The sequence below is a fragment of the Ochotona princeps genome, chromosome 10, assembly GCF_030435755.1.
Source record: "Ochotona princeps isolate mOchPri1 chromosome 10, mOchPri1.hap1, whole genome shotgun sequence".
Lineage (NCBI taxonomy): Eukaryota > Metazoa > Chordata > Mammalia > Lagomorpha > Ochotonidae > Ochotona > Ochotona princeps.
Window position 1 is genome coordinate 51,192,826 of NC_080841.1, and position 26,074 is coordinate 51,218,899.

The 26,074-nt window shown below is 44.9% G+C and overlaps 1 protein-coding gene across 2 annotated transcripts in view; it reads left to right on the plus strand.

The window, feature by feature from the left end:
• The window catches only part of EFCAB2 (EF-hand calcium binding domain 2), a 90,476-nt gene that overhangs the window by 62,447 nt on the left and 1,955 nt on the right, over positions 1 to 26,074 (plus strand). Inside the window, exons 3-6 of one of the 2 annotated variants that reach the window (XM_058669434.1) lie at positions 3,344 to 3,416; positions 21,318 to 21,397; positions 21,988 to 22,030; positions 22,131 to 22,197. In XM_058669434.1, the coding sequence (XP_058525417.1) occupies positions 3,344 to 3,416; positions 21,318 to 21,397; positions 21,988 to 22,030; positions 22,131 to 22,197 (263 nt within the window). The remainder of the gene's footprint in view (positions 1 to 3,343; positions 3,417 to 21,317; positions 21,398 to 21,987; positions 22,031 to 22,130; positions 22,198 to 26,074) is intronic. The other variant, XM_058669435.1, reaches the window with a different exon arrangement.

Sequence of the window (26,074 nt, forward strand, 5' to 3'; positions counted from 1 at the left end):
GTTGATTCTCAAAATCTGGCCAAGAGGGCTGCAGTGTTTCCACCAGTTCTGATCCAGCTCTCTGGTAATGTGCCCGAGAAAGCAGTTGAGAACTGTACAAGTTTTGGGGTCTGTACCCCTACATGGGAGAGTCAGAAGAAGTTCCAGGGTCCTGGCCTGAGCCTAGCCCAGCCCTGGTCATGGATCTGTTTGGGGAGTGAACCACTGGATAGAAGACCTGCCTGTCCCTCTCTCTGTAACTCTATCAAAATCCTTAAATTTTAAAAAGCTGATGAAGAAAAAGATGGGACAAAAAGAAATTCTCTGATAGTGCCTCTGATGGTAACAAATCCAAAAGGAAAAGAGACGCTGCTGGCAAACTGGGTGGTCAGAGGTCTCAATCCTGGACAGATAGGTGCTGCAGACATGGGAGGGAAACTGAGGCATCTCATGAAATGGGAAGATGCCAGTGCAGATGACTGGTGCTGGAAAAGACTAGTTGCTTCGTCAGAGGATCTGAACTTGCTGTTCTTGTCTGGAAGATGAAGCTCAATAATTGTGTGTGTGTTCTTGTGTCAGATTTTCAGCTCTGTGAGTAAGCCCAGGTAAAGCCAACACCTGGGAATCATGACAGGCAGCAAATCATGGATGATTTAGCCACCACACTGAGGGCAGCTTACGCTTACACTGTAGGCTGCAGCAGAAAGCTCTGATGCTGGACCTGGTGTTACATCAGCACTGCAAGAGCCCGAGGCCAGGGAGCCTGGTGCAAGTGGAGGGTGAAGTTCCTTGGGAAAGGTGGACAGGGTGGAGAAGAGTGGAGGGATGTGGTGGTACAAATAGGGAATACACATGCTGGCGTTAGCATGTGAGAACAAAGCGGGGCTTGGAGGTAGAGGGTCTGGGGAGGTAGGGAGTGGTGGTGGGAGTGATGGAGGCCCCCACAGCTGAGTTCCTTCCTTCCTTCCTGCTCTATCTGAGGAGCAGAGAGGCTGGCAGACACTCCCCAGGGACCCACGATGGAAAATTCCTACCCTCTGGCCTGTTAGCTGTCAGGCTGTGTAGGTGAAGCAGAGTTTCTCTGCCTAAGTGCTTTAAGTAGTTTACCAGTTACTGCTGATGGAAGCTTTCCCTGGCCCCTGTTATTCCAGTCTAGGTTAGTGCCCCTTCTCTATGTGTCCGCAGCATCCTTCACCAGCTAAAACGCCCCTCCTCATTTGATCTTACTCACTAGTGTGTCTAACAAGGGTTGTCTGTGGAACTTAGTAGCTAGTCACTCGTGTTCTGTGAATGGATGATATCTGCAGTTGTCAAAAATGCATCTTATGTCTAGTGCTGCCACTCGGTTGCTGAGTTGTCCTGAGCAAGTTAGTTGAACTTTTTGAGATTGAGTATGTTTATCTGTGAATTGAAATAATAATAACTGGGTACCTGGAACATGGCTGCTGGGAAGATCAGGTGACGCCCCTTTTCCCTAAACAGTTCGGGTCCAGTCCTCTGTTTGGAAATATAGGAGCCAGAAGGGATGATAGGCAGTTAGGGTCTCCGGTTCCTGACAGAACTGTGTTGTATACATGTAACATCTTAACACTAAAAGATTCTTAAATGTTAGTATTTTCAACGATGCTTGTACATTGTTAATTGTATTACTAAGTGTGTTATTGAATCAAAGATTGATTAGTTACTAGAAAGAGGGGGGAATGAAGAACCTGGAAGTTTTCTGCCCTTTGTGATCCCGCCTTGATGGCTTGGCTGGGGGCTGTGTGAACTCCAGCCCTGATAGTCTACGTGACACCCGGCAGGACACCTGGCAGGTCACGTAGGCAGACCACTCCTCAGGAAGGAGGTACCTGGTGTTTGATAAGATCCACCGCCCTATAGCTCATTAATTTGTACTTTTTGAAAGTTGCTAGTTTCAAACCCACCAATAGAAGCCTCCTAGATCATGACTGTATAATTAATAGCCTGAACTGTATAAAAACTGGGGGCTTGCGCTCTCGGGGCCTCGCTCTCTGGCTCGCGCGCTCGCTGTTTGCTATTCCTGGGGATCCTGCAGCGGCTGCCCTTCCCCCGCCCAGCCATGCTCTCTGTTTGCTATTCCTGGGGATCCTGCAGCAGCTGCCCCGCCCAGCCATGCTGGGCTGGGGGAGGTGGCTGGGAGACCTAGGTTTGTTTGAATAAACCACCTTTTTGCCTTTAAAAAAAAAAAAAAAAAGGATGGCATGAGTATTTGTGAATGCTATCTGATTCAAATATTAGGTAAATGTTATTATATTTTTTAATAAGGATTTGTTTGTTTAGAAAGTTAGCCTTAGAGATAACGAGAGAAGGAGGGATCTTTCATCCACTGGTTCACTTTCCAAATGACCACAGTGGCAGGAGCTGAGCCAATCAAAAGCCAGGAACCAGGGGTTTTTTTCTGGCTCTTCCACCAGAAGAAAGCGAATGCAGGGGCCCAAGAACTTGAACCATCCTTAAATGCCTTCACCCCCTATCAGCAGGGAGCTGAGTCAGGAAGTAGAGCAGCCAGGATTAGAACTAGCACACATACCGGATGGTGGTGTCACAGGCAGAGGATTAGCATGCTACTATGCCACTGTACAGACCCCTAATTAGTTATAATTAAGGTGTAGTACTTAACCTGAATCTAAAATGGCCACCTTGAGTCCAGTATTATTATTAGAAGGAATCCACCGACTGACATGGTGGTGCAGCATGCTAATCCTCCACCCAGCAGTGCTGACATCCCATATGAGCTTCATCCAGGTGTCCCATGTGGCAACAGGGGCCCAAGCACTTGGACCATCTTCTGCTGCTTTTCTCAGGCTATTAACAGGGAGCTGGATCAGAAATGGGGCACCATTACGGGATGCCAGCATTGCAGGCAGTGGCTTTATCTACTGTGTCACGATGCTCACCCCGGAAACCATGCTTTTGAGTATTGCTGTTACCAATGCAAACTGCACTACAAATCTGTGTGGTAGATATCAGCTTCTTCGTTTTACAGATATGGAAACTGAGGCTCAAAAGACTTAAGTAATGTTTTCAGCGACTAAGAGGCTGCCATTTCTTACCCTTGATCCTGTCCTTTCTGTTCCTTGACTGGAACTTTCTGATTTTGGCCCAGGCAAGGCTTGCATGTAGTGGTCAGGAGGACTTGTCTTTCATCCACCTCTGGCTCTCTTGTCTGCTGTACCTTTTCCCTAGGAAGTAGTTTTCATCATCATGAGGCACTATTTCAGTAATTTGGTTTGCCATGTTTCATGTGATCTGGAATAATTTAGAAAGTTTTAAAATGTAGTAAGTTCTATAACATTTACATTTTGAAGTTTATTTTCTGAAACCATTGACAACTCTTTTTCAGGGAGATTGGCACAATTGTCAGGTCCTTAGGATGCTGCCCCAGCGAAGGCGAGCTCCATGATCTGCTGGCAGAGGTGAGTGGTGCGGGTGGAGGGAGCTTGTGAGAGTGGACCCTTTGCAGCTCAGAATGCCCTGGGCTACTCAGGGTGCTCATGGAAAACATGCGAAATGCTGTGTCTATCAGTCAGCCAGCGGGATGTGAAACAGGACCAGCTTGAAAAAATGACTGTGAGCCAGTACTCCTGAAGTCCCCTTTAGGTATAATCCCCTCTTTCTAGCATGACTGACTTGATGCAGAACAACTGCTGGCAGATGACAGGGAGAGAGTAAATCGATTAGCCAAAGGGTTTCAGCACAAGTGGTAAGCAGAGTGAAACAATACATAATACCAGTTAGTAATGTTGTCAGGAAACAGGATCACAGAGAGCTTCGAGATGTTGATTGGCTTCGTTCTGCAATCCTGGAATCGGGCAGCACTGCATTCTGTGGAGTGAGCGGAGAAAGAGCCCATGAGCTGAGCAGGAGAGGTTGGTTTTATAGACAGAGAAGGGCTGAAGGAAGCAGAGAAAAGACCTGAGAGCGGTTTGGTTGTTTCACTGTTGTTTTCCATTGAAGGTGGAGACAGCCAGCAACCGAGTGGGGAAACTTCCGTGTCATGCCTGATGAGGGATGTTGGTGGTTATTTGGACAGGTCAGGAAACAACCTAGTTGGGTGATGTGTGGAAATTTTTGTGTGATTTTTAAATCTATCTTGATTTTTTTTAAAGATTTATTTATTTTTATTACAAAGTCAGATATATAGAGAGGAGGAGAGAAAAAGAGGAAGATCTTCTGTCCGATGATTCACTCCCCAAGTGAACGCAACGGCCAGTGTTGTGCCAATCCGGAGCTAGGAGCCAGGAACTTCCGCCAGGTCTCCCACACAGGTGCAGGATCCCAAAGCATTGGACCGTCCTCGACTGCTTTCCCAGGCCACAAGCAGGGAACTGGATGGGAAGTGGAGCTGCCGGGATTAGAACCGGGGTCCATATGGGATCCTGGCATGTTCAAGGTGAGGACTTGAGCCACTAGTCCACACCGCCAGGCCCTAAATCTATCTTAATTTTTAAAAGGTCTGGTGTGATGGGGCCTGATGCAGCAGTCTAATCCAAAACAAAAGCCTCCTGCAATTTTTTTTAATAATATAGTAAATTTGGGCTCGGCAGCGTGGCCTAGTGGCTAAGGTCCTTGCCTTGATCCCATATGGCTGCTGGTTCTAATCCTGGCAGCTCCACTTCCTCTCTATCTCTCCTCCTCTCAGTATATCTGACTTTGTAATAAAAATAAAAATAAATCTTTAAAAAAAAAATAATATAGTAAATTCGCTGGAGAGAGGAAACAGTGTATGAGCAGTCCAAGGCCCAAGAGCTTCATACTCTGCTTGGCTTTGTGGAAAGGTCTTGGAGCTGATTTCAAGTGCAATTTCAGCTTCACGAAGCAGTGACCTTATTGGGAAGAGCTGCCTGGGCCACCAGCAGAATCACCTTCTGCAGACTGCTTATCTAGTCGTGGGGTTTTTGGAGGAAGTCAGAGCTTAGCAAGGAGGATTAGTGAGGAAGGCAAGGAAGGAAGGGTTTGTCTCCTAGTCCTTGTCCCTAGCACAGTGTTAGACACAAGAAAATGTGGCTTTGGATGAGTCATGTCGCAGTTTGCTTCAGAGATAAGTAAACTAATGTTTAAGAAGGCTTGTGACATGTTTTGAATTATACAGGAGGAGTAAAGTTAGGAGAATAACCCTAGCTACAAGCATTAGCACTTTGATAACTAGAAAGCAGTAGCAGTTTTCCATTGCATTTAAACATTTGATAAAGAAATCTAAGTTTTCAAAATGTATTGTTTTCTATCTATGAGGGATTCAGTACATCAGTTTTTACTAAGAATAAGAGAAAATGCTTATTTTCCTTGAGAGGGTACGCACATTAAAATTGTTGCTCATGGCAGGTGTTGTGGCGTTGCTGGCAATGATGGCTACATCCCGTGTGGTTGCTGGTTCAAGTCTTGGCTGGTCCGCTTCTTCTTCTTTTTTTTTTTTAATATTTTTTTTTTTTATTAAAAAGGAAGATATACAGTACAGAAAGCAGGAGAGACAGAGAGGAAGATCTTCCGTCCGATGGTTCATTCCCCAGTGGCCGCAATGGCTGGAGCTGAGCCAATCCGAAGCCAGAAGCCAGGAGCTTCCTCCAGGTCTCCCACAGGGGTGCAGGGTCCTAAAGCTTTGGACTGTCCTCTACTGCTTTCCCAGGCCACAGGGAGGGAGCTGGATGGGAAGTGGGGCTGCCGGGATAAGAACTGGCGCCCATATGGGATCCCGGCTCATTCCAGGCGAGGACTTTAACCGCTACACTGTCACGCCAGGCCCCTGGCTGCTCCACTTCTGATCAACATCCTGCTAATGCACCTTGGAAAGGAGTGGAAGATGGCCCAAGTCTTAGGATTTCTGCACCCATGTGGGAGACCTGGATGGAGTTGCTAGCTCCTGAGTTTGGCCTGGCCCAGCTATGGCCATTATAGTCATCTGGGAAGTGAACCAGCAAATGGAAGACCCACACTCTCTCTCACTCTGCCTTTCAAATAAGCAAGTCAGTATTTATCAAATTAATACCTTAAAATGTTTATCCAAAAACTGGAATTGGTGTTAGAAAGAGGTAGACTAGCACTGTGGAAGAAGTAGAAATTGGAAGATGATTCCCAAGGAAACCACAGTTGTTACCTGAAATGGAGTAAGTGGAGCAGCATGAGAAAGGCCTGTGGGAGTTAGGAAAGGAGCTTCGGGCATAGGCCCCTGGTGGGTTGTTTTCATCTGAATTTGGGGTCAGAAAACCATGGCCTTTGGCCAGATCTGGCCTACCCCCTGCATTTGTAACTAAAATGTCACTGTAACCCCGCCACAGTCATATATATTTTTACATAATTTGTGGCTCTTTCCTCACCACCAGGACAGAGGTCAGGAGCTGGGCCAAAGATGTACGGCTTACAGAGGTTAAAGTCTTTATTGGCAGGCCTTTGACAGAAATTCACCAAATCCTCACTGCTTTCTGTGATGACGCAGCAGGAAGTTCACACCTCATGTGCAGAGAGCTGGGCAGAGCCCATGGCTCCCATCTGGGGCTCCGTGGTCTTAGGTGAGCTGTCTCATCCTTCACAGCCTGCTGCCTATGTGCAACAGGAATGTCGTAATACCACAGTGTTGTCACTAAGGTTAAACTTGGTAACTGCGAGATGTCAGTATTACCTGGTGGGGACTCAGTCCATGTTTATGCTTGCTCTGTAGGTACCCCTACCAAAATTTCCCCACTGGTTTGGGCACTTAGCCAGAGTGGATTACTGGGTCTCAAAGTTTCATTTTGTCTTTGTCCTGTCCTTAGGTAAAATGACACGACCTGTGCAAATGACAGATTTTAGAACACAGAGAGCAGGGAGGCTTACTGAGCTAAGCTGTGTGCATGCTTTTGTATCATTGTATACAGACACAATGGATTCTAGTGGAATTCTAGTGGTATGCTTAAGCAACTGAGTGTGACTATCCTTGTGTGACTTCCCTAGGTAAATGGGGAGTGAGGGGAAGCATTCATATTAGTATTTATCAAATACATTTAGAAAATCACAACTCCACTGAATGAAAACATTTAGGCTTAACTATCATAGTGCTAATCCCTTGTAACAAGTTTGGTTGAGAAGACCATTTAAATAGGCTTTTATGAATGCTTTAAAATTGTTCTATGAAACATTAAAACCCTTCTATAATTCTCTAGTTGACATGTAGTTGAATTTTAGTGGATATATGCATTTTACTCTAATCTACATAACTTTCTGCCATTTGCTTTCTGAAGATGAATTTGAAATATATTTTTCTTGCAACAGAATATTTTAAAAAACTCAACACCGACTCATCCTGTTAATATTCTGTGACAGTAACTAGCTCCAAGTCATTTCTGCCTGTTTGCAGTATCACAAAAACTAGCAGCTGTGAGAAGTGTTACCAAAAAATTCTCCTTCAATGTTAAGTTTTAGCCAGCCACCTGCATCTTCACTCTGTTAGAGCTAGGAGAGAAGGCATGTTAGTGAAAATGGAAAGGATATTGGGCAGTCTGCATCCTTGCAGTCCAAACCTATGTGGAATAATGGAGACCTGAACCTAATTACAAAGGAGTGCTAAAAGATACTCAAACAATAAGGCTTAGGTTGGAAAGATGATTGACTCAGGCATAGGAACTAAGCAAGGGTTCTGCTTTGGGAGAGGGTCACCACTCCCAGCCTCCTGCTGCTTCCCTTTGCTGCCATTTGAGCTGTAGATGGTGGGTGGTATGCTTGTTGCCTGCTACCTGTTGTGCTGCTAAATATACTGTATTCTATTAACCATCTCTACAGCTACCCCTTGCTCCCGCTTCTCCCTCTGTAGTCGTTATCTGAGGCCTTTTAGCTTTGCGACTAAACAGCTTATTCTGACTTCTGTTATGGGTAGAAGCAGTTGGCTGGTAAGTCATTCCATTAGACATGAACAAGCCAGGTGTGTGGTTGCGTGTTTTTTCAGCCCTGGCCAGCAAAGGAGGCCATCTTAGGGCTTAGTGATGCTAGTGCCTGTCTGCCCACCATGTTTCTTGTATCCATGGGGAGTGGTTTGTGGTAGGAGCCCTCCCCTCGAATGTAATCTCCGGAGGGTCTCAAAGTCTTCATTCCAGTTGCCCACTTCCATCTGCTTAGCCTTTCTGCTTTAGCCTTTGGTCATAATTTGTTGCAGATCTCCAAGAGTCACCTCAGTGTGGGAGGTTTGCCCCATCTCCTGGAGTCCTTGCCAGGGTATGCTAGATCCTGTGTCCCGAGACAGGGCCCAAAGTCAGTGAATTTCTACTTGGCCAGTCTTTTGTTCTTGGTCAAACACTCTTCCAGTGGTAGTAGTGCTCCCCAAGCTCCTTCCAGTGTGTACTTTGCTATCTCAGTGTTCTCTCTTCCCTCCCATAGCAGAGCCAGCACTTCCCAGCCAGGTTGTGCTGGGGCTTAATCCCCAACCTTGCAGCCTACCTGCTAGGAGAGGAGGTGGCCCAGCACAGAGTGGGGCTCCCTCCTGCTAGGGAAATGTGAGGGCATACCAGGGTGTCCTGGTCTACCCAGCTGGCACCCTCAGGGGCCTGCATTGATCTCTCCATCCTGTATTTCAATGTGCCAGGTTTTGCAATAAGGAAAAATCCGTACCCATCTTGGTAGGGAATTTAAACATCTCTGGATGTCTTCTGCCTTATTTGCAATTTCAAGCATGTCAGATTATGACTCACAATAGCCAAATCCTCCCCACAGCCTGTTTTGTGCAGCCTGTGAGCAAAGGGTAAAATAAATGAAGAAGGATAAGCAACAAAGGTCTCCCGTGCTCTGCAAAGGCTACAACATTTGTTATCTCCTCCTTTATAGGAGTTTACCACCCTGGGTTTAGCTGCCCAACTGTCTGTTCTTTCCCTGCAGGAGATAAGGGCTTCTTTGTCAGCTCCCAAAGAGGCCTTCCCGCTTTCCTATCTGGTCTGTAACTGTCTGACAATGGCCTTCACTGTCTCATTATTCTCCTGAAGGGCATCAACAATACATAGGGCCAGCTTTGCTGCTTTGTAGGCATTGTGCCCTTTATCTTTCAGATGCTTGGCTCATGGTACCCACAGCAGCAGTTCTCGAATTTTCCCAGGACTTCTCAGGGGTAGTCTTCTGCAGGGGATTGGTATAGGTACTGTGTCCTAAATAGCATTGAGGTCATCATCCATTTGTCCACCCAGCAATGAATGTGTCTTCCCCAGAGCTCCATCTTGCTCCTCCGTGTGTGTGTGTACATCAGGTTTTTTTAAGATTTATTTATTTTTATTGGAAAGGCAAATAACAGAGAGAGAGGAAGATCTTCCATCAGATGATTCACTCCCCAAGTGGCTCTAGTGGCTGGAGCTGAGCCAACCCGAAGCTAAGAGCCGGGAGCCTCTTCCAGGTCTCCCACTTGGGTGCAGGGTCCCAAGGCTTTGGGCCATCCTTAACTGCTTTCCCAGGCCACAAGCAGGCAGCTGGATGGGAAGCAGGGCCTCCAGGACATAAACTGGGGTCCATATGGGATCCCCATGTGTACAAGGCAAGAACTTTAGCAACTAGACTACCATGCCGGGCCCTGTACATCAATTTTTTAACTGATACATAACAACTGTACATATTTATGGGGTACCATGTGATGTTTTGATACTGTGTAATGTTCAATCCAGGTAAATGTATCTGTTTCCTCAGACATGCCTGAGTTCTTAGCACACCCCTGGCACCACGTGGGTTAGCTTGGATACTCTAAGAAGCCAATAGGAAGCTTAGAGTGTTCAAGAAATGTAGTATGAAGCTAGGCATGACATCAGAATGCAGTGGAGGCCTGGGCCTTGAGAAGGAGAGATGGAAGGAGTGAGGGTCAGGTAGGATGAGCCCTAGATATCTGACAACAGGTCTAGAAAAAAGGCTAATCCAAACTTGGTGATTCAGAGCAGTGTTCTCTTTGCAGGCTGGTTCCTTGTTAGTTCTGCAGTGCTTGGCTACTGCCTGCGGCAGCCCTTGGGACATGTGGCCTTGGCTCAGACATCACAGAGGGGCACCGTTCAGCTGTTTTCTGCAGTTGGAGAGTTAAGGGCATGTTTTCATAGCTCCAGTAGCTTCATCTGAAAGAGGTGAAATATAAAGCAGGTGTTGAATGTCCCCCAGAAAGGAGAAAAAAATTGTCTGTGTTTTTATTTTAGGCTCATTATGAGCTGCCTGGTGCTTTCAGGGTTAGAACAAGACAGAAAATTTAGTAATGAAAAAGTCCTCATTAGTTCAAAAAATGAGGCATGGAAGAATGAGCAAAAGCTTTACACAGCACATGGTGAGGATCTGTCGTTGATAGATAAGAAGTGGGTTCTTACTCCTCACTTCCCTTCTTGGCAGGGAGATTGTGCTAATGGTAATCCTCCACGTGTGTGTTTCTTAAACAACTTTGCTATGGAAAGATTCGCATCTGCACAGCTAATGTTCTGGCAACACTGATACTTCTGGTATTTATTGTTTTTCCTCTTCTGGGTTGGATTTTTTGGTATCTCAAGTTTTCCTCTTTCTAAGTCCTCTAGCATTTTGGAACATTTTTTGATACCTTCTGAAGAAAATGTTTTGAAGGTAATCTTTTTGAGACTTTGAATATTTGAAACACCTGTGCTAGTCTTTGGGCAGTTGGGAATAGAGTTCTACATTTAAGATCTTTATTATGAGTTTGAAAGGCATTTTTCCTGTTTGAAGGCTTCTGGTGCTGTTACTGAGTAGTTCAAGTCTATTCTAAGTCCTTTGTGTGCAATTTTTTGACAGTTCTCCTTTCTAGAATCCCAGTTTTTTTTTCTTGAGTACATGAAATTTCTTAATCATTTACCTTGATATAAATCCATTGTCACCTCATGTGTTAGTAGGTAGCTCTTTTCAAACTGGTAACTTTGCTTTTAGGGAATTTTCTTTGGTCATCTCATTGACAATTTCTAACTGCCTGCTGCTTTCCTGTTGTTCTTGCTTGTGGATCTTCTACTATTTGTTTTTATGACTCTGGACTAATTTTATTAATTTTCACTGTTGTATTTTCCATTTTTATCTTTTTGTTCTGCTCTCTTATAAATTTCTTGAATTTTCTTTTCCACTCTTTATTGAGATTTTCATTTGTGTTGCATGCATTTTTAATTTTTTATAGCTTGTTTTTTGTATTTGAATGTTCCTCTTTTTTTTTGTTTTGTTTTTTAACTGTTTGTTCTAGTTAAAAGGCAGAGCTACAGACAGGGGCAGATCTTACATTGGCTTGTCCACAGGACCAGAGTGAAGCAGCTGGGATCTGAATTCCAAGCCCTTCTGGGATGATGTTGCCACAGGTGGAGACGTAGCCTATACACCATGGTGCTGGCCTGTTCCTTTCTTTTTCATTTTTACTAATTATGAAGGTAAGAGGCACAGAGAAAGCAGAATGAGAGAGATTTGTCTCCTGGTTTACTACCCAAATGCCCACGGCAGCCAGGAGCTCAGAACGCCACCTGGTTTCCCACACAGATGTCTGGGATCCATATGCTTGAGCCCTCTCCTGCTGTTCCCCACAGTGCATGTTAGCCGTAATAGAAGTAAAACTGGGACTTGGCCCAGGCACCTGACAGGGGATGCAGGCATCCCATGGATGCCCCTTTCCCTTGTTTCCCTGAAGATGATCAGTGACCGTTACTTTAAAGTTTTCCATTCTTTACATAATCTCTGTTTTTTCCAAGGTGACATGTGTGTTTATTTTTGTATTTGGTTTAGTTGTTTTGCTCATATGTCTGCTAATCTTAGCTATCGGATCCTAACAAACACATGCATGGAGCTTGTCTGTTATTTTATTTTTAAAGATTATTTGAAATGCAGAATACAAGAGATTTTCCTATGCACTAGTTCACTCCCCAAATTACAATAACCAGGTTGAAGTCAGAAGCCAGGAACTCCATCCTGGTCTCCCTTATGGTGGAAGGGCCCAAATGCTTGGCCCATCATCTGCTGTCTTTCCAGGTCCCTTAGGGAGCTAGATTAGAAGTGGAGTGGCCAGGATAAGTGTTGCAAGTGACGGTTTAACCATACCACCGCCTAAACTTGTCTATTTTGAATTTCACAGTTGGATGATGAAGGAATCAAGGCAAGAGTGTTTGAGAATTTTCTCTTTCCGGGCTTAATGTGCTAGAATGGATTCTTCCAGCTTTCTGAAACAGTAACGAGCTGCTAGTTCTAATACCTTCTGTTCTACACTCTCCACAGGATGAATCTCCTGCTGGGATGGCAAGAGGCAGTCACCCACTGGGGAAACTGGGAAGGGATTTAAGGCAGCTTTACTTTGTGACAGATTTCATCTTAGTGCTCCTCATTGTAGTACATGCTGCTTCACCTTGCGTTCTAGAAGTAGCCAATAACTTTGAGGATTCCTTACTCACTACTGGGTTGGCGGCCAGTTTTCTGTGTTAACACAGTCATTGCTACTTGTTTACCTGCTTTCAGGCTTCCAAACTTTTACTCCTGCTATATACCTCCCTATTCTGCTTTTCTAACAAATTTATTACTGTTTTAAAAAAGAAATATGTTGCTGCAATTTTATGGGATTTGAGATAGACTAAAGTTAGATGCATGTGTGCCCTTGGCCCTTCTGCTTTCCTGTGTAGCCTCATTTTTTTTTTAAGATTTATTTATTTTTTATTACAAAGTCAGATATACAGAGAGGAGGAGAGACAGAGAGGAAGATCTTCCATCTGATGATTCAGTCCCCAAGTGGTTGCAACACCCGGAACTTGAGCCGATCCGAAGCCAGGAGCCCAGAGCCTGCTCCGGGTCTCCCACGGGGGTGAAGGGTCCTAAGGCTTTGGGCTGTCCTTGACTGCTTTCCCAGACCACAAGCAGGGAGTTGGATGGGAAGCGGGGCCACCGGAAATAGAGCTGTGCTTATATGGGATCCTGGTGTGTGCAAGGCTGAGTACTTAAGGCAACCAGACTACTGTGCTGGACCCTGATTTTTTTTTTTAGCGCAGTACTATATCCCCAGCTGTAGGCAACTGCCGAGGTTGCCTTGTACGTAGGCAAGTGTTACACTGCCGGAAAAAAAGTAGTCAATAGTTTACAGGCATTGTAAGTCTGGTTAATGCCAAATTTGTGTTAACCATACTAGTGTGCAGGCATAGTTGCCTATTTTATTCTCTTCTTCTTTGTCATTGTCATCATTGTCAGGGAACAACAGCTTGGGACATGCCATCCTGGCCACTGGGAAGAGGAGCTGCAGATTTCCCAGGGAGGGGGTTATGGGACATGTTGGAGTTGTGGCAGCTGAGGAGGAATGACCTCTGGGGGCTTCCATGGATTGGCCTACTGCACTCGGAGGCAAGCGAGTGAGCTAGGATGGGAGGATTAGGGGAAAACCAGAGGGCACATCTGGGTCAGGCCAAGGTACCACCCATGTGGGAGGCCTGGACTGGACTAAGTCCACTGCTTAGCTGCCCACTGGTACATGCAAAAGATGGGGCTGGTGGGCATGCCTGGCTAGGCTAGGCTGCAGTACCTACCCAGGAAGTGTCTGGTGGGTAGTTCCCATTGAAACATGAGAGAATTGGATCTGAGGACAGATTCCATAGAGGACTTGTGAGCTCGCTTCTTTAGGACTCTAGGCCTGCTGGTTTGTGCAAGAGGTGGGGGTAGTGATGGGTTGAGCCAAGCTGGATCGTGAATCTCTTCTGACAGGAATTCACTTGACACTGGTGGGAACTGGGCCTGGGAGGAGGCTGGGCTGAGTCAGGCTGCAGTATCCACTGGCACATGCAAAAGCTGGGACTGAGGGCAGACCATGCAGAACAGGGCCATGGCACTCATCAGTGTTCAGGAGATCCAGGGATGAGGGCAGGCTGGGAGAGAACTGGGGAATGTTCCTGCTAAACCGTAGCTCCCACTGGAGAGTACAGAGCTGGGGCTGCCTTTGGCCTGCATGTGAACTGAATTAGGTGGGTGGGGGTGGGGAAGGCCTGTTTGGGCTAAGTGACTGTATCCACTGGTGCATGTATGAGCCAGAGTAAGTGTAGGCTGGTCAGGCTTTGCTACATCTGTTGGCAAGTGCCAGGAATGAGGGCAAGTCCTGTCAGGCTAGACTGCAGAATCACCTGGGGAGTGCAAGATCCAGGCCTAGGAGTGGGTTAGTAGGAAAACTGGGGTTCTGATGGGCTACAGCTCCCACTGGTGAACATGAGAACAAGGATTGGGGGTGGACCCAATTGTAGCACCCATTGATGTGTACAAAAGCTGAATAGGGTATGGGTCAGATTGGACCAGTCTGTTGCACATGCTGGCATGTACAGGAGCTGAGGCTGAGACAGGCCTGGTGGGAGTTACTGGGAGTTTCTCCAGCTAGCCTGCAATTCCCTCTGGTATATGTGAGGGTTGAGTGTGTGGTGCCAGGGCAGGGCTGATGCACAGCATCCATTGGTTTGCATATGAGATGGGGCTGGAGACAGTACTGACTAGGTGACTGCAACTACCAGTGAGTGTGTAGGCTGATGCAGGTGACGGACTGAACTGGACCCTGCACTGGCTGGTACACACAGGAGTCGGGTCTAGGATCACCTCTGGTGAGGTTTCTTAGGGGGAACCTCCTAACTGAGCCACTAGACCCAAAATTCTGACCACGGGAAAATCACAGGATCTGTGGTCTGAACATGGAGTACGTATGTTAGAACTGGGCCTCCTCAGCTGCTGAAGCTGGTGCAGCAGACGGCATCCCAGATGCACATGGGAGACATGATAGCTCGTTGAGGTGTGCAGAGAATGTCCAGTACCATGGCGTCCACATAGGCATACATCTTCATCTTTCTCAACTATATAAACATCATTTAAAAAAAACAAGAAGAAAGAGACAGAGATGAATTTTTTTTTTTTTAAAGAACAGAATCTGGGGATGGGCTAGGCCAGCAAGGTTGCAGCAGTTGTCAGCATTTGTGTTGTCCGAGTCTGGGCCCAGACTGGGCTGTGCCAGGCAGTAGCACCCACCAGCAAGAGCCAGAATGGGTGTGCGCCAGTCAGGCTAGGCTGTAGTACCTGCCAGTGAGTGCCAAGACTGAGGGCTGGCCATGTTAGGCTGGACCTTAGCGCATGCCAGCACTCGTAAGATTCAGGGCTGGGAGTAGGCCTGGTAGGGAAACTTGGAAAACTCTCCTGCTAAGTTGCAGCTTCTGCTGGTGACCACAACAGTAATAGCTGGGGTCAGGCCAGGCCAAACAGAGCTGTAGCACCTGTCAGCATACATATGGGCCAAATCTGGGGGCAGGCTGGGCTAGGCCAGTCCACAGCACATTCTGGCTCGAGTGAGAGCCAGAACAGGATGCAGGCTGAAGTTGAACCGCAGCGTCCGCCAATTCACTTAAGTCCTGAGGGTGAGCCAAGCCAGGCTAGGCTAGGCTGCTGCTTTCATCAGTGAGAGCTGGGACTGTGGATAAGCCTACTGAACTAGGCAGTAGCATCAGCTGGCAAATGCTGAGATTGGAGGCAGGCCATCTAAAACTGGGCCAACACACCTGCTGTCACACATAAAACCTGGAAGCGAGCTGGGACGGGAATGTTGGGGCTTCCCTTGCTGGGTCATTGCTTCTACTGGTGAGCATGACAGCTGGGACGGGAAGCAGGCTGGTCTGGGCAGGGCTGCAGCTCCTGTCAGCTGGCATGTGGACTAGGTCTGGGGATAGGCGAGGCTAGATTAGGCTGCTGTACTTGCTGGTGTGAGAGAGAACCAGAATGGGTGTGAGCCAACTGGGCTAGGCTGCAGCACCAACTTGCAAGTGCCAGGACTAGGTACAAGTCATGTTGGCTAGACTGCAGTACCCTCTGTCAGAATTAAGATTCAAGGCTTGGAACATGTCTGGCAAGGAAACTATGGGCATGCCCCTGCTCAGTTCTACTTATTGCTTGTGAGCATGAGAGCCAGGGCTGTGGGTGGGCCAGGCTGGTCAAGGTGGCAGCGCCTGTTGGCATATGTGTGGGCCGAATATGGGTGTAGGTTGGGTTGAGCTAAGCTGTGGCATGGATGGGTATGCAGGAGAGCCAGATGAGATGTGGGCCCAGCTGGGTTAGGCTGCAGCACATGCTGACACATACAGAAAATGAGGCTGGGGGTGGGCCTGGTGGGAGTTACTGGGGTTGCCATGACTAGACCATTGCACCTGTTGGTGTGCATGAAGACTGGGCCTGTAGTGGGCTGGGCTGTACTAGGCTGCAACACCCATCAGTTCACGTGAGATATGGGGTTATGGTGGAACTAACCAGGCAGTTGCATTCACTGGTATGTGAATTAGCTGGTGCAGGTACAGACTACACATTTAGTAGCTGGTCCACACAAGAATTAAGTTTGAGGTAACCCAGGCGAGGTTTCTTGGGAGAATCCCAAACTGGATCACTGGACTCAAATCCTGGCCATAGGGAAAAATCGCAAAATATGTAGTCCGACCTTAGAGTGCATGTATTGGTACTGGGCCTCCTCAGTTGCTGATACCTGTGCAGTGGACACCATGTCAGATTTAAATGAGGGACATGACAACCAGCTCATCAAGGCCAACAGAGGTTGTCAAGTGCCATGTGAGAAGATGGAAAGCAAAACAGGGTGGATCTCTGTCCTGGCCAAATTTTGCAGCATGTTCCTGCGTTTGTGAATATGCTATCATGGTCTTGGTCAGCCAATAGGGCTTGAAAAGATTTTCCCAATCCTTGTGCATGATGTCGATGATGTCTCAGAACTATCAATACCTCTTAAGTAACACTCTGCCATTTATCAAATATCCTTGGTAAGAAACAAGTTTTGGCTTATTTTCTTCAAGATTTATTTACTTAATTGAAAGAATTATAGAAGGAGAAAAGCAAGAGAGAATCTTCCTTTTGCTGGTTCATTCACCTAACAACCCCAAAGGCTGTGACTGAGGCAGGCCGAAGCTAGGAGCCAAGATCTCTATTGGGAGCTTGTATATGGATGCAGAGGCCCAAGCACTTGGGCTATTTTCTGCTGATTTCCCGGGTCCCTCAGCAGGGAACTATAAGCTGGACTCGAACCAGTGCTCTTTGGGATGCTAGCATTGCAGGCATCACCTTAATCCACTTTATCTCAGTGCCAAAAGCCAAGTTTTTGTCTACTTTAAAAAGCCAACATTATGTCTCAGGAAATAAAGCATCACCTTGGTCTTTTTACTTTATTTTGAACCACAGAATACTTATTTTAAAAGTTACATTTATCTAAAATTATTCCAGTGAATTTATTTTTTTTAAAGATTTATTTATTTTTATTGGAAAGTCAGATATACATAGAGGAGAGACAGAAAGGAAGAACTTCCGTACGATGATTCACTCCTCAAGTGACCGCAATGGCTGGCACTGTGGTGCTGCGCCAATCCGAAGCCAGGAGCTAGGAACCTCCTCCAGGTCTCCCACACGGGTGCAGGATCCCAAAGCTTTGGGCCATCCTTGACTGCTTTCCCAGGCCACAAGCAGGGAGCCGGATTGGAAGTGGAGCTGCCGGGATTAGAACCGGCGCCCATATGGGATCCCAGCGTGTTCAGGGCCAGGACTTTAGCTGCTAGGCCACACTGCTAGGCCCAGCATGGAAATTGTGTTTAATAATGATTATATTGTTTGGATATCAGCTTTCATACTGAACGGCACCCAAAGGCCCATGTGTCACAGTGTTAGTTGCTAAGGTGCTGCTATTCAGGAGGGTAGACCTTGGGACATGGGGCGTGCCCTTGGATGGTAGTTCCTGCGAGAGGGTTACAATGGCCTGACTTTGGCCCCAGTCTCCTCTAAGCTTCCTGGCTGGCTGTGTGATCCTCCTCCTGCTGTGCTCCTGGATCTTCACCAGAACCTGCACCAACCCTTTTGACTCAGTCCTCAAAATTCTGAACCAAATAGTAACTAAAAAAATCCTGATGCAACAATGAATTATGAGTGTGAAATTTTGCTAAGAGAACCGTTCTGAAGTGCTTTTACCACACACACTAGACAGCTAGAGAGGCTGATACATGGCATTGCATCATCTGCATTCCAATATCGCAGGGCCAGTTTGATCCTCTCTGCTTTGCTTCCAGTTCGTGTACATGGAAGGCAGTGGAAGATGACCCAAGTGCCTGGGCACCTACCACCTAGATGGAGCTGGGCTTCTGGTTTCAGCCTGGCCCAACCAGACGTTTACAGCCATCTGGAGAATAAACCAGTGGCTGCAAGATGGCCCTCCCTTAGTCTTGCAGCACCGGCCGTTGCGGTCACTTGGGGAATAAATCATCGGATGGAAGATCTTCCTCTCTGCCTCTCCTCCTCTCTGTATATCTGACTTTGTAATAAAAATAAATAAATCTTAAAAAAATAAATAAGACATTGGCATCTTTTTAAAAAATGTAGAGAGGAAATCTGTTTGCTATCTAGCCTGAGTGTGATAATCATGTTACAATGAATATGTACATTAAAGCATTTCCTGTATACCTTAAATCTATGTAATTTTCTTTGTCAATCTTACCTCAATAAACCTAGAGAAAGTTTAAAAAAAAAAAGAGGAAATTAGATGAAGGTAACTGTGTATGCTCTGCATCTTTTTGTGAATCTAAAACTGTTCTAAAATGAAGAAGTCATTTAAATATGAAAAAACTTTCATAACATGAAATAGTATCTGGTATAAGACGTTCCCTGAATATTATATTTAGAATAACATTATTTTTAATGCTGTTGCTTAGATCTCTTGAACACAAGCAAACATTCAGTCTGGCCTCTAGAGGACAGTGTCGGGTCATAGAAAGAGTTGTATGATGTCTGCCCTAGTTGAAGATGTTTTAAACCACAAGACTACAATTTATCCGTTATCCCTCTTTAAAGAAAAAACGTCAAAGAAAATTTATGCTTTTTCTGCCACCCTGATTGGTTGGAGATCTTGTTTTAACTGTGGTTTGTGAGTAGTTTTGGCTCTACAAAAATGCTGGAGAGGAGCGATTTGCAGCATTTTCACCCAGGAGCTCCTCCCGCTGAGGCCTTGCGCCAGTTGTGCGGGACGCGGGGCAGCACCGTGAAGCACTGCCGTAGTTACCATTTGTGAGTTCGAATTACAGAGGTGGACTTCCTTTGTCAAAACTGCAGCAGTTTGTGGGTTAGCACAGGTGCTCAGCTGCAGATGGCTTCTGCAGCTGCGAAGCAGGCTGGTGCTCTGGCTTCTGAAGGAGTCTGAACAGAAACTCATCATTTTGAGATTACTGCTCTGTAGGCAATCTCATGACATTGACATTTTAAGAGGCACCTGCAGTAGGGGACTGCAGAGTGCTCCCAGCGTATAGAGCCTGTGTGAATGCTAATTTGCAGTAGGCTTGCCTTGGACCATTGTTTTTGTATTGATGGGCTCTGAAATTCAGGATTGTATCATCCTGTCATTATTGGATTAGCCAGGCTCTGCACACACCAGGTGTAACTACTGTAACATAAGAAGCAGTGGTCACCTCAAAGACAGTGAGCAGCAACTCATAGCCACCTCGCCTCCTCCTCGTGTGTGTGTGTGTGTGTGTGTGTGTGTGTGGAGTAAATCTGTTAAAAGCGCATCTGTTGAATTGGGATCTATCGGCTTTAGGATTTTGGACAGGGACTGTAAAATTTACAACCCTTCATAAACAATCCAACACAGAAGTTCAGGCTAATGGTATTTTTCTCAGCCATTCTATCAAAGTGAAACTCATGAGCAGGGATCCATTTTATTCTCATTTAATAGTGGTAGGGACCAAACATTCTCATTCATGGGTATAGTGTTCTTGTAACTCAGTGATGGTATAACAGAGTTGCATTTGTCATGCCATGTAGTTTAAGCCCTGAGATAATGATCGGCCCCCAAATGTGCTTTTTCTGCCTTGTACTTGTTCAAGTCAGAATTCTAGGTCCTGGGAATCATCCTTGACTCCTATTTTTCCTGTAGACTCATTGGGGATACAGCCCTGAGTCCCATCAATTAGGTCTCATCAAATGCTACTTACTCCCTAAAGGTTTCTTGAAACTATCTGTTATTTTTTTTTTCTTTATGGTCATCACTTCAATTCAAGACCTCATCCTATCTATTTCTCCCACTGAAAAAAGCCATTTGGCCTACAACCAGTGTCATCGCTCAGAATATACATCTGTGAGACCCTCAGTGACTTCCCATTGTTATTGGGATGACAACCAAAGTCGCTGTCCTGGGTGATAAGGCTATACAAGGCCTGGCTCCTCCTCTGTCTGGTCAGCCTCATTTTGAAACACTGTCTTCATGGCTCCCTCCAATCTGCCACCATGAAGCTCAGAGCATGTGGTTGCTTCTGTGTGGGGATCTCTTCCCCGCTGTCTTTGTCTTGTTACCCTCTATTCAACCATTAAAACCATTTTTGATGCATTATTTTCTATTCATTCTTATTTTTTTTTAAAGATTTATTCATTTTATTACAGCCAGATATACACAGAGGAGGAGAGACAGAGAGGAAGATCTTCTGTCCGATGATTCACTCCCCAAGTGAGCCACAACGGCCGGTGCGCGCCAATCCAAAGCCAGGAACCTGGAACCTCTTCTGGGTCTCCCACGTGGGTGCAGGGTCCCAATGCATTGGGCTGTCCTCAGCTGCTTTCCCAGGCCACAGGCAGGGAGCTGGATGGGAAGTGGGGCTGCTGGGATTAGAACCGGCGCCCATATGGGATCCCGGGGCTTTCAAGGCGAGGACTTTAGCCGCTAGGCCAAGCCGCCGGGCCTTCTATTCATTCTTCATAAGCCAGATGTTAATTCTCCATGACATCCCTGATTGCTGATCTAACGTTTCCTTTTTATGTGCTCCTCTGTGTCCATACTCTGTTACTTCATTATACTTATTTTTTAAAAGATTTGTTTGTTTTTTTTTTTATGAAAGGCAGATATACAGAGAGGAAGAGAGAGAGGAAGATCTTCCATCCCATGATTCACTCCCCAAGTGGCTGCAATGGCTGGAGCTGAGCCAACCCGAAGCTAGGAGCCAGGAGCCTCTTCCAGGTCTCCCATGCAGGCACAGGGTCCCAAGGCTTTGGGCCGTCCTCGACTGCTTTCCCAGGCCACAGGCAGGCAGCTGGGTGGGAAGCGGAGCCACTGGGATACAAACCAGTGCCCATATGGGATCCCGGCGCATTCAAGGCAAGGACTTTAACCACTACGCCATTGCGCCAGGCCCTTCATTGTACTTGTTTAAGTTTATAACTGAACATATGTGTTTGTGGGGGTTTTGATTAGATGTTTCCTCTCCCAGGATATATTCTATGAGCAGGGATCCTGGCCAGTGTGCTCAGCATCAAATCTCCAGCATGTAGCTCTGCTCTTGGGGGAAGCAGTTGCTTCATCCATTGTTGTTGTTGAGTGAATAAATGGTTATTTCTTCAATGTTTAGGTAGAGGAAGAAGAACCTACTGGATACATTCGATATGAAAAATTTCTTCCAGTGATGACCAAAGTATTAATGGAAAAAAGGTAAGTAACTAATTATTAGGAAAAAATAATGATTAGAATTACAATCATTTCAAAAGAGTTTCCCATTCCACTTTGTGTGTTTTACTCAACCAGTGCAGGTTAGAGTAGCTTCCTTCATGTTAGAGTAGCTACCCTTCCAGTAGGCTTCTGAACTTCAGGTTGGTGTGTGTTGAGAAATGTCAACCACAGTAGTCTGACTTAAGCAAAGCAAAATCAAATACCAATAAGCTACAAAATCATACATCAAAACATTGTTTTGTTTTGAATTATTACTGATAAATAAGAATCAATCCTAATTATCTTCTAGCAAAAAAACCGTAATTATCCAAGTTGGTAGATTGTGCAGGATTTGCCTCTACATAAATCAATAACCATAATGATTAAAAAAACTAATAGATAGCACCTAACGTATCAGTGATTTTTAACAGGTATTTTCTGTAGGGTTAAGGTGCTGTCCAGCTTTCCTAGACAGGAATCAAAACAGGATTTCAGTGAAGGAAGTATTATTAGCTCAGCATGTTGATAGCATTTGTTTTTGTAGGACTGTATTAATAGTGACATTTTTTGCTCTTTTTTTTTAATGAATATAGATACAGACCAATTCCAGAAGATGTCCTCCTTCGAGCTTTTGAGGTATGTAAGGTCCAAATTTAATCATGCGTATGAAGCATTTATCATGTAGAATTTATTTTTCAAGCAAAAAAATCTAAATCTGTCCTTTGCTTTCCCATAGGTTTTAGATCAGGCTAAACATGGGTTTCTTACTAAGGAAGAACTGATCAGGTATATGACTGAGGAAGGTAAGACTGATGCACTGCTTAGAACAGTGGCTTGATAGGGAATTCATACTTTTTCACAACAGTTATTCAAAAGTTAGAGTAGGTTCTTTGAATTGTTTGATTACAATAATTTTTCCCTTCTCTTAGTTTGGTTTTGGGGTGGTTTCTGTCTTGTGGAGTAAGAGGAATAATGATAGGTTGAAAGCAGGTGGATCATTGTCTCATAGGACCTAATAGGGATCATGATGCTTTCCATAATTTGCAGTTGTCCTACTCAGAGTATTTATAGGATAAAAGGAACATGAACTATCAGTTACTGTAAATCAGTGCCCCTTACAGATTGAATATTCAAATCAATGCACAGAAGGATTCTTTTTTTGAAAGATTTTCAGTTGGCAGAGCTACAAATAATACAACCTCAATGAAGTAAGAATACCAACAAGTTTCAGCTTGGATGCTGATAGAACATGAGCCATACACATCCTCCCCCACGGGCATGCGTGTGTAATGCCTGCACGCTTGTCAGTGCCAACATGGTTCCTTAGGAACTTGTTTTCCTTAGACGTGTGTGTTCCTCTGAATGTCAGCAGCCTAACAGGCGGTCTCGTGACAATGTCCCTCTCACACTGACCATCTCCTTCTCTCCCAGACAGAGAGAGCTCTGTCTCCCTTGTTCCTTTCAGTGGCTCACACACTGAGTCCAGAGTGATTTGGGGTCAGGAATCACTTGGCACAGCCCCCAAAACATGTGTGTTAAAGTGTTTTGAGTAAGGGAAAAGTAGGACTGCATCTACATGCACAAAGGATTGGACCATTGTGACCTGATTGGGCATTAGATAGAGATACAGGGGTGAGGCATGACGGGACAGTCAGCTTGCATCTGGGAATTTGAGTAGCATTGTTACATATTGAGGGTTAGGTTTTTTTTTTAAGATTTATTTATTTTTATTGCAAAGTCAGATATACACAGAGGAGGAGAGACAGTGAGGAAGATCTTCCGTCCGATGATTCACTCCCCAAGTGACCGCTGTTGTGCCGGTCTGAACCAATCTGCACCAATCTGAAGCCAGGAGTCAGGAACTTCCTCCAGGTCTCCCACACGGGTGCAGGATGCCAAGACCTTCCTCGACTGCTTTCCTAGGCCACAAGAAGGGAACTGGATGGGAAGCAGGGCTGCTAGGATTAGAACCAGCGCCGTTATGGGATCCCAGCACATGCAAGGCAAGGACATTAGCCACTAGGCTACCCTGCCAGACGCAGAGATTAGCTTTAATGAGAATGTTTTGATTTTTTAAGCATCAGCCTCTTTTTTTTTGCTTTTGTGTTTGTTTTTTAATAAATTTTATTCTTTATAATGATTACATGGTGGTTTGAGGTTGGCAGGATCAAGGTTTAGGGAGAAATTGGTTATACTCTTTGCTTCAAAATTTGCTATCTTGTTGTTTCTGAGGGAAGGGGAGAGACAAAGGGGAATACCACTCACAACTTTCTGCACGCCTCAGTACCCAAGAATGAGGAACCACCACCTCACATCAACCCACAGTATTGTACATGTTAATGTGTACATATTCTGAGGGCTCTGTCCAAGTGGTTTGGATAGTTCTGAAATGCTGTGGATTTCACTGATCTGAGGATGATGTCACCCTCCCAATGTCCATTGGTTCCATTCACCGCGATTTTTTGCTGCTATCGTTTGTTTCGGGTAGTTGTCCAGTTAGTTCTTTTCTAATGTTAAATTTTTCATGAAAAGGAAATCCTAGATTACATTAGGTAATGTAAATTTAGTTGAATTAATCAAAACAGTTCAATTTAATTAATGTACCTATTGCATGTTTAGTATTTAATAAATGTGATAAGGTATAATGGTACTGCAATGTGTTCCCTCTTGAGTACTGCCATCCATTGGAAAAATGAAACTATGAAACAAATCACAGTACAAGACAACTAAAAAAATCAGAAGATAAATGTAGGCTACTTCAGGTTACTTGAACTTGGAAGACTTAAGGAAATGGGTTCCTTGGGAAAGTGGAATTTATATGAGTTGTTGGGAACGGAAGTAGTCTTAGGCTTTATAGTACCCTCATACAAGGTAGATTCAGTAAAAGTTTGATGAATGAATGAATGAATGAGTTGGGGGGCCGGTAAAAAAGAGATGTTATAGATGGGTAAAACAGCATGAGCAAAACTAGAAGGCTGGAATGAATGTAGTATTTCACAAGCCACTGAGAGGACAGGCTTGGATATTCTGTTAGCAATTAGTAGGAAGTTACTTTAGATTGATTTACTGGAACCAAAGTACGGAAACTTGAACTCAGAAATTTGGAACTTGCCCTGTGTGTAATGGAGATACATTGTGAGATTTCGAGCAGGCGAGCCACTTAGTGTAAGTGATTGTGGCGAGGCTATTTTGGTGTTGGAAGGTTTGTTAGGTAAGTGAAAAAGGGGTTATGTAGGGAGATCAATTAGTAGACCTTTTCAGCATTTTGAATGTACTTTAAGTTAAGGCCTTACCTGACAATGAGCTTAGAAAGAGGGGATTGATACTGTAATGTAGCCTAGGGTGGGATCCAGGGCATCACTGAGTAGCAGAGCAGGAGACAGAGGTGAGAGCTGAGTCAAAGCTCATGACAATGGTAATTGATGGTGGGTGCATTCACAGTGCTACAGGGAAAACAGTGCTACATTGCTACAGTGTGAACAGGGAAAACAGGAATAGACTAAATGTGTGGTTTAGTTGGAAGTGCTATGTGATAATTCCTGAAAAGCTACAGTGAGTTAGTAATACTTAAAAGTCAATAATTGAGGGGCCGGCACGATGGCTCAATCAGCTAATCTTCCACCTGTAAGTATCCCTTATAGATGCTGATTTGTATCCATATGGGTGCTGGTTCATGCCCCAGTTACTCCACTTCCCATCCAGCTCCTTACCTGTGGTCTGGAAAACAATAGAGGATGACCCAAAGCCTTGGGACCCTGCACCTATATGGGAGACATAGATGAAGCTCCTGGCTCCTAGTTTTGGACTGGTTCAGCTCCAGTCATTTTGACCATTTAGAGGATCCTTGTGCCTACCCTTCTCTCAGTAAATCTGCCTTACCAATAAAAATAAATAAATCTTTTTTTAAAAAACGGTCAACTATTGAGTAACTCAGTGGAGAAAGTAGAGAACAGTTATTTTCAGATAAGAATATACATGCCCATAAGTTATTCAACAAATATTACTAAATATCTTCCACCTTATTGAGTTAATGTGTTTGGTGGTAAGATGTAGAAGTACTATACAAATCTAGGATGTTATTGTATGTTAGCAGTACAGTCAGCCAAGGATAATAGCAATTGACTAGTCTAGTAAAAAAAAAATTGTGGTGCTTTGAGAGTCTCAACATTCCAGAAATTGTTTTTAAGTACATCTGTGCTTTATAAAAATATATATTAAGTTTACTTGCACAGTCTTTTCATAATACCAATACAGCATCAACCACATTAATCAGTTTAATATGTAGCCTAAATGCCCAAGAAGTCATATATAGACATGGTAAATCACATTAAATCAAGTTCCTACAGGATAAAAGTTCCTATGTGTCCAGGAATGTGTATTGCATCAGATAGCATTTAGCAGCAGGGAAGATCTCAAAAAAGTTTTTAAACAAACACTAAACATGCTGCTACTTATGTGCCAGGTAATAACATTTAATCCTCATAACTGCCCTATGCAATGTCAGGTAGTATTATCACATCCATTTTATAGACAGGGAAATTAGAGCAGGGATGTTAAGCAACTTTCCTAAGATCTTAAAGCTAGTGAAAGACAGCCTGCACTTGAACCAAGGCAGGTCTGGCTTTTAGCCATTAAACTATTTTCCTTTCATCCTTCATCAAAAATTATAAATCCATTTTC